This window comes from Monomorium pharaonis, chromosome 4, assembly GCF_013373865.1.
Source record: "Monomorium pharaonis isolate MP-MQ-018 chromosome 4, ASM1337386v2, whole genome shotgun sequence".
Classification (NCBI taxonomy): domain Eukaryota; kingdom Metazoa; phylum Arthropoda; class Insecta; order Hymenoptera; family Formicidae; genus Monomorium; species Monomorium pharaonis.
This window is the reverse complement of record NC_050470.1, coordinates 5,073,277-5,082,297: the sequence shown is the minus strand read 5'-3', so window position 1 is coordinate 5,082,297 and position 9,021 is coordinate 5,073,277. Positions and strand designations below refer to the sequence as shown.

General features: G+C 35.9%; 1 protein-coding gene across 8 annotated transcripts in view; it reads right to left on the bottom strand.

The window, feature by feature from the left end:
- The window catches only part of LOC105836884 (latrophilin Cirl), a 425,666-nt gene that overhangs the window by 8,978 nt on the left and 407,667 nt on the right, over positions 1 to 9,021 (bottom strand). For 7 of the 8 annotated variants that reach the window (XM_036285518.1, XM_036285520.1, XM_036285519.1 and 4 more), the window contains 2 exons: positions 8,760 to 8,981; positions 2,274 to 2,471 (listed from right to left, as the gene is read on the bottom strand). In XM_036285518.1, coding sequence (XP_036141411.1) covers positions 2,274 to 2,471; positions 8,760 to 8,981 — 420 coding nt within the window. The remainder of the gene's footprint in view (positions 1 to 2,273; positions 2,472 to 8,759; positions 8,982 to 9,021) is intronic. The other variant, XM_036285523.1, reaches the window with a different exon arrangement.

Genomic DNA, 9,021 nt, shown 5'->3' with positions numbered 1-9,021 from the left:
GATATTTTAGCAAAACCTTTCTTTCCGTGCATGTAAATCAACTAGATAAAGTTTACCTTAGATAAAATCAAAATACCTTTAGAAATAAATGTTAATTATATACGCAAATTTAAAAAATTAAAATTAATAAACAATAATACAAAAAATTACATATATAATAATTTATCACACGTGACATTTAATCATTTAAACAAATGGGATCGTCGGAAACAAAAGTGTTAAGTTTATAAAACTCACGGGAATGTGTCGCACAACTGAGCCGTTATTTTACCACTTAATCAAGGGATTAATAACAGAATATTATAAATCTTTTCAAATATTTGGATTTAATAAATCATAATCTGACTTTTGTTGTGTTTCATTTAAACGGTATTTGATTTACTTAAATTACTTGAATTATATGTGCCAATCTCACATACTTGTCACAAAAGATACTTGTTAAGATAGGCACATTATTTAAGTCTCTCCACTTAGGTTTAATTATATTTAATTATATAACTCATGCTGTTTTTTAAAATGGAACGGCTCAATTGATGATCGCGCATGCATGAGAGGAGAGACGAACGAGAACCTTCCACTCGCATTACATGAGGACCGTATTTCACGGTTAATCATCCTCCTCTCTTCATTGTGCAGCCAAAAAAAAATATAACACACAACGTAAACCAAGGCACACAAGATGAGCTACACACAATTCATGACAGGATAAATGGAGCACTGTGTTCTGATATAAAACGTCATAACCGTGTATTCGCATTTGTTCCCGCGCGCCGGATGCGCATTAGAATAAGAAAAAAAGAGAAAGGGGCAGGGGCAGGTACCGGAAGAGCGACATGGCTTATTCCATAACATCTCCGTCTCTTCGGGTTTTACTTCAGCCGGCGCTCATCAATCACCGCGTTTTGCTATATCGGGATAACGATATAACGAGCATCGCTAAAAGTAAATGTATAAAAAGAAATATATACAACAGTATACTTACTATATTAAAAAAAAGAGTTTAAAACTGAGGACAAAAAAGTCTTAATAAATATACGTTCTTTAAATAAGTCTTTTTTTTTCAGATGAAATTGATTACGTTTCACTAATTCATGCAATTTCATTACATTTTATAAATAAATTTAAAAAGTTAATTTCCTTTAAATGTTATGATAAGAAATATAATTCTTCTTTCGGTACGTGTATTCCACATCTTGGTTTTGAGACAAGTGTCATCAATATGTAACTCGAAGATAATAGAACAGATATATTGTATTTGGGCAAAACATCTACTCTTTTACTTCTAAATTACAGAAAAACATCGTTTGTTTCAGTTCCATTGGTGTATGTAACAGAAAAAGATTGGGGAGAGATTGCAGACGGGAGATTAAGGTATAAGCTATGTCGCAAACATGAAAAAAAACCTCACTTTACACTTCGACCAAGTGTATCCGCATCTCCATGCTCAATATTCGGATCAGGTTCACTCCTAGGATACGAATGTCTAGGTGCTGTACATGAGTGAAAAGTAATACCGCACACCATGCAGAAATAAAAGAGAGAAAGATCAAAAGACACACGGTGAACCGGAGACGGCTCTAGTTTTAGCGAAACTTTCGGCAAAAGTATTATATTTGACAAAAATGAGGCTTTAAAAAATTTAGTTTACCGAGGTGTTTTATATTTCCGTGAAATACTAAGGCGATAATTAGCCAGATTCTCGCGAGAGACAGTTAAATGCTTGCAGATACGAAAATAATGGTTTTCGAGTGTATTTACAAACGCGCGGACTGTATATTCGATTAGTGTACTTCTCGCAAATGCGCAAGATCCTTGCAAATACAAAGACCGTAGTTGGCTCTTATAAACGCAAACTGCTTGCCGACGTGAAGATCGTACTTAGGATATCATCAATGCGGAAGCAGCGGTTTAGCAAATCCTTGCAAACATACGGACCATAATATCAGCGAGATGTTCGCAAATACGAAGCTACGATTTCCGTAAATGCCGTAGTTCAGCGCTGTTAGACTTTTGCATATTTGTTCAAAAGTAAGGAGACTACCATCTAAAGCAATGATCTTGTTAAGTAAATTATAACAAATTCTTAACGTACGATTTAAATCATACAACAACGATCTATTGATTTCTAAAGTACGCGCATTAAAGAGAAAAAAAATTATATATCTTTTGCCACGACGTAATAAAAGTTTAAACGGTCGCAAAGTTTGTCTTACGATAGAGCCGCCCCCGAGAATGAGAAACACAGCGAGCGAATTTAGCGGTGAATTAGTTACCTTCCACATGAGGTTTTTGTTAAGGTGGCCCCAAGTGGCGGTGGCAGATTTGGGGATATTGGGAGCTGAGGGTAAGAAGGCGTGACGTGCGTACGGCAGGGTGGCCACGATGTGAGCCTCGGTCGAGGCGGGTTCACCTGGCACCGTTACTGCCGGCTGCCTATCGACTATCGCCCAGCTTCGACCGGATACCAAGTACTGCAAAAGCAACCAATCCGCCGTTCCCCCTTAACCCTTCGTTTACTGATGGGCAGGGCCAGCCCTGTCAATGTCGCTCATGATTTAGTGTGTACGTGTATGAATGGATGGACTATTTTCCGGTTAATTATTCCATGCGTAATCACCGACCAAAAAATCGATATTACCAGATGATTGAAGTATTTGCGTCGGACCATTATAGATGATTCGTGTCAGTAAACAAAGGGTTTCTCCGCTAACAATCCCATTGATTTCAAGGAACGTCTCCATTTCACCAGAATTACAAAGAAAGGAAATTGGATAACTTGCCACGATAAAATCACAAATTTTTAAATCTATAATTAAGGAATTTGCTACTTTTTTAGGAGATCGCGAACAGAATCATCTTTATTATTAAAACAATATCCAGTATCGGATATTAACATTTATTAATTAACAAATAAGTTTCATCTGTGTTGTTTCTTTTTATATTTCCATATTTTAGACGGGAAAGAAAATGTAGATCTTCAGTAATTAAAAGTATGCAATATTAGAAAATTGAAAAAGTGACATTGAATGTTACCTTCGTTAAATAAAAGTATGACTATATTCTTGTCCATAAATACGCCGTACATATATGCCCAGTCCAAATTGAAATCACTGGGCCGAAAACACCTTAAATTCCTCGATCGATGAAGCAATGGGACAAAAGAGACCTCGCGCGCCAATTAGGATACATAATTGTGTGGATACGGGGAGGAGGGGCACGACATGACCGGACAAGGGAGATATAAACGCTGTACACATTCAACGATATCTCGCGCGGCGTGCGCTACCGGAAGCGAAACGGATTTAACTCGTGTGGAAGCAAATCTACGACGTAGCGTTGTGAGATACGCGACGTCGGCACGCACGCTGGAGGGTTCTCCCTGGACACATCGCGGCCTCCTTCCCTTCAGTGGACGAGAGTTTGTTGCGCGAGGATGACATGTGATTGCACCTGTTTCGAGACCCTATAGGGACGGGTCACGCGATCGCTACAGCCGGACTTCCGGTCCAAAACCTACGACCTACGACTATGACACAGATCGAAAAAGAGCTCTGTACGAGCTGCCTTCCGTTTGGATGACTCATTCGCTCTAACGCAAAAAAGATAGCAAAGTTTTTATACTCGGATTGAAGAATCTTCAAGAGAAGAAAAAAAATTAAGTTCTTCACATCCAAAGAATTAAATTATCTGATGAATTGATGGGCATTCCGATTTAAGAAATTGGTTCCAAAAAGATAGTAAGTTTTTAAAAGATAGAAATACGTTGAATTCAATCGGATTGTTTTATAGGCTTTTAATCATTGTGGATAGAAATTTCTGGCGACAAAGTAGTCGCTTCTTGTCGGAGATCATCTTTATACTTTACCTCATTGCGTGGATGTGCGACCTGGCGTTAATCAGTGAAACGCATTCGACGGATAGGAGTAAAGAGAAAGAGAGAAAGAGCGAAAGTGGCCGGTGAATGAGCATGTGTGATGCGGTGAAGGTGTGACAGATGTAACGGATTGGTTCGCGCGGATTTTCCTCGCCCGTACCTTTCCTTTTTTTCCTTCATTTTCCATTAAGTGACTGATCGTGTGGGTGAGTGCCTGAGCGAGCATTTGAGCGCCTTTTAATCCTTCACACTTGAAGCACAAATCCGATTACCGTTCGTCCTTTCATTATCATCACAATTATAAAATCAAATTTTTATAAAATTTATATAAAGTGAAGTTAATTTATCGCTTGCGTCTTCACAACATTGTTTTTCAATAATGTGTAATAAAAAGTTTTTTTTTATAAAATAATAAACGAATTTTACTTTTTTTTATTAACAAGCTATAGAACAATGTTGCTCGCTCAAGTTGCAATATACAAATGTATTAACAAATATAATTTCGTAATGCTCCGTCAGTCAGTCGGCAATACGACAAGTGCAAAGGGTTAAACATATATTTCGCAGCATGTGAAACATGTTAGAAAGTTCGACGGAAAACGCAAAAATTTTCGCGCAAACAGACGTAGCAAGTGCCACGTAATAATTTTTATGTGTAAGTATTCACGTTTTCGAGAATGCGCTTTCCATCGATTGCTTGAGAGAAAAAACCTACTTAATTACACGAAGCACGTTCAGGCGGAATACGGAAGTGCCATGGAGTGCAAGAGAACAAAACGACGTAAAATGCGACGTGTAAGTGCTTGCATAGAGTGCATCCCTTCGTACTCCGCCCTTTGCGTGTCTAGTTAGAATTAGGTCCGCTAGTACACATTACGAATCTTTCTAAACGTATACCTTCCCCATCGTTGACGGAAGTTCGTTTGTTTAAACTTCTTCGTCGTAAAGGGACGATGTAGTTGACAATGCGAATAAAGTAGCATGGATAATTACTAAAATGAAAATAAGTCTTTACGCAAAGTTGCCCCGGCCAACGGTATTTTTACGACATCTAAGATTATTTTAATCTTTACCTCTCTCAACTTTTTATAAATCTTTAAATTGTGCAGAAATAAAAATTACGTCTCTGCCATAAAAAATAATATAAAAGTACAATTTATATATAATAATTTAAATAAAGTTTTTATATAATTTATCGTAAATTATAGTTCATTGTATAATAAACTATAATGATTTTCTTTAGATTAGAAGTAATATAGATAAGATTGATTATCACAGTAATTTACTTTGAATATTGTTGCTGTAATAAACGAGTAATGATTACCTTGCTGATCAAATAAAACTCGTTTGATGTATCAAATATGACGAGCAAAAGGGTTAATGACAAAAAAGACGCGATTATGAGCACGATCATAAATCACGCGCGAGTATATCTGATGTTACGATTCCATGTATGTTCAAAATTATTTCTACTATGATTAGAAGAAAGGCAGTAACTGACAAATCGAACTTATATTTTCTGTTTTTTCTATAATATTCTTTCTATTATAGCCTTATAATTTTGATAATGTATCTGTATACCTAAATTAAGGGCACTTGAATGTCTTTAATAAATCCAATTAGCCAAATTAGTCTAATTAATCCTAAATTATTTTAATGATTAAAAGATATAATAAACATTCTATAACATTTTGTGTGTTAATAATGGCTTATTACATTTAAAAACTCATTAACATTTTATAAGAATTTAATTTCTTTACTAATATTTAATTATTATTTAATTTGACTTACCAGGTTACTACTTACAACTGTAACTGCAGCTAAAATTCCCTGTGTAAAATACTCGTTTCGACAAAATTATATCACTTACTGCCTTTTACCTGATTACAGATTTCATTGACGATCCGGAAGGTCTGAAATAAACGGGGAATCGCGCGAAATCGCGCTCTAAGAAAGGGAGCGGGCCGGGGCATAAGAGGGTACAAAGTAGCCAGCAACCGCATTACACCAAACCCCGAAGCCAGATAAGAAGCACGGAAATCACCACTGTTAGTAGGAAGTCTTGCGGGCGAGCGTGCTCGCGAGAGTGCGAATTCTAATGTTCGTGCTGTGTCTGCCTTTCGCGTATTTACAGAATAGGAACGTCGAGCATTATCGAATCGATAATCTGGAGGTGACATCTCTTCAGCCAAATTTATTTATAAAGAAATAAATGCATATACTTCTTTTTGAGAGTTCCTAAAATTTTAGTAAAATCAAAATCTAAAAATTTCTTTACATCAGAGTTTTGATAAATAAAATTAAAACACTGAATGACATTGTAATAGAGAATATAATATCGAGTTTTAGAAAATAAAAATGATAATTTAAAAATAAACATATAAAAAGTTTACTTTGATACCTTTTTGACACTGTACTAGCTAATGTCAATATTATATTTTACATTTCTGGACAGTTTGACTAATTGACCTGCTGAGCATTTTAATTTATTCAGGTTGTTACTTGAAATAATTTAATATTCAAGATCCTCGAGAGATTGTCGTTATCTGTTATTTGACGTTTTAAATAAAGAATGCCGGATAACTGAGAGACATTCTCATAATTGGAAGTATAATAGAGTCGTGAGCGTATTAACAAAGCGCTCGAATTAAATTGAGATCGAGAAAAAGCATCACATTTTATTTATTCTTTTAATAAACGCAAATTGTAGTAAATAATGGCCTACTTGAAGAATTGTAACACTGATATTATTACATAGAATAATTTATCAAAGAAAGCTAAGAAGAAATTATTTTATAATAAAAAAAATATATTACAGAGTTTATCAAATCTCGAACTTATCATGTCTTTACAAAAATTAAAAAATAAATAAATCTAAATATAATTTAATTAATAATTAGACATAAAAAATATTGCATTTAAATTAATTTTAAATAAAAAAAATATTATGAAGAAATTTTAATTTAAAATAAGTATTTAGTATTAAAAATACAAATTTTTTAAATATGGCCAATAAAATATGCATAAGTTAAAAAAATGTGTTTAAATTTATAAAAGTTTTCATAAGTTAAAAAAATTTTTAATATTTCCTTCTGACTAACGTTTTCCTACAAACTGTTTTATAATAGCATACACGAGCACGTACAACAATCTCTCTTCCAAATACATATTTTTTTGTTTCGCTAGTTTCTCTATCTCTCTCTCTCTCTCTTTCTCTCTTTCTCGCTCTATTTTTGTCGGCCAATTCTCTTCGACTCTCTGAGCGCGACAGGGTCGAAAGAGTTGAACGGTTCGTTAAATGCCTTTTAGTTCGCCGTTTTGCGAGTCAGTTTTTGAAGTGACTTGCTGATAACACCAAAAAAAGCTTTCAGGTTGGTTTCGAGCGTTAAAGCCGAATGTACCACTTAACATTATTCATAAACACTACGCTTTCAGAAAGTAATAGCCTGACGAAAATCACGAATATTCACGGAAAACCTAAATCTCTGTAATTAATTTCTACAATATGCAAAAATTACTTTCAAAGAGTAAAATTGTTGACTATAACATTGTAGTCGTAAATAGTTTAGATATATATAAATAAAAAAAGTTAAAGTAAAATATTTATCAAAAAATTGCAATTGCTACTATTGCAAATCATTCCCAGGAGAAAAAACCATGAGTATACACTAGGCTTTATCTGTAAAAATAATACAGTAAACTAGCAGGACCGTCTGCTTTACACATACATCCTGCAATAAATTCAATGTAATACATTAAGAAAAGAAAAAAATGCATTACGTTAAAATTAAAATTCTATTATTCGATTGTTAAATCGAATATACATCACAAGCATGAGAACCAAGTAACACTACGTAAACTATGTTTAGCGTTAAATGCGTGACGAACTAAGGTCTATTTACACGCGTTGAAAGAATCAAGAGAGATAGACAGAAACTATAATTCAGACGATTAACTGTAGCAACCTATCAATTGCGAAGGGGCAAGTTTGAAAGAAGGCAAGGCTGAGTTCTGAGCGGCAGGCAAAAAGTAAACGATAATAATTAATTATAGACGGATCATACTTGTGTTACTCATAATCATACTAAAAGGAATAGAGCGAGAAAAAGAATATATAGAAAAAAGGAGAAAGAGAGAAAGAGAGAGAAATGCAATTTATCAATACTCGGAAATTACTTCGATCTTATGCGATCATGTACAAGTTGTTACGACAGTCTGACTTGTGTGTACAATGTCAGAAAACATTAGACTTTGATTGATGTGCTTCATGAGATTGATCAAGTATTGCACCGTCATTGCTAATATGAACAAAAGTGAGAGGGGGAGAAGAAGACGCACGTTCCCCTTTCGGACTCCTACAATTCCAGTCTTTCGATTGCTCCATGGATAAAACACACAGTAACTGATATTTTTATGAAAATTAAAATGTCCCAATTTTTACAAATATTGCATCGTTCTGCATTATATTATGATTTTACATCTTAAACAAAATTAAACAAAATCAAGGAAAATATAACGAATCAAGAACCAGCTTGATTAAAACAATGTAATATCTGTAAAAGTTGCGAACATAGTGAGGGAACATAATAGATCTCTATTTTCATAAACGATATCGGTCACTGTGGTTCATCCGGAGCGATCACTTTACTTCGCTTCGTTATCCTTGTGTCTCGGTTTGGTGTATAAGCGGCGTTTGGATACCTTGCTGAGCGGGATGCCTATTGTGGTTGCTAGGTGCCATCATGTGCATCTGGTGTGCCCCGACCGGCGACCTCAGCGACAAATTGTTCAGGTTCACGTTTATCGAAAGATTCGTATTGTTACAGGCGGCGGTCAAGTTGTTGTGATTGTTCGGCGGTGACATGGCGCCGGCGTTGGTACCCACATTGGTGGCTGCATGAGGCGACAGTCCGGAGCTGTCCGTAGTAGGAGCCGAGGGGTTCGACGAGGTGTTGTGCGAGGCGAAGTCCTTGCCGCCGTTGGCGCCGCCGGTGCCGCCGGTGCCGCCGGTAGAGCCGGCCGAGCCGCCCGTCACCGTCTTCGAGCACCTCAGGCACTTCGGCAGCCAGGAATGACGGCGCACGAACTTCCGGTACTCCTTCCTCACCTGCAAGAGCGAAGCAGAGCCCGCCCGACCCAACAAAACG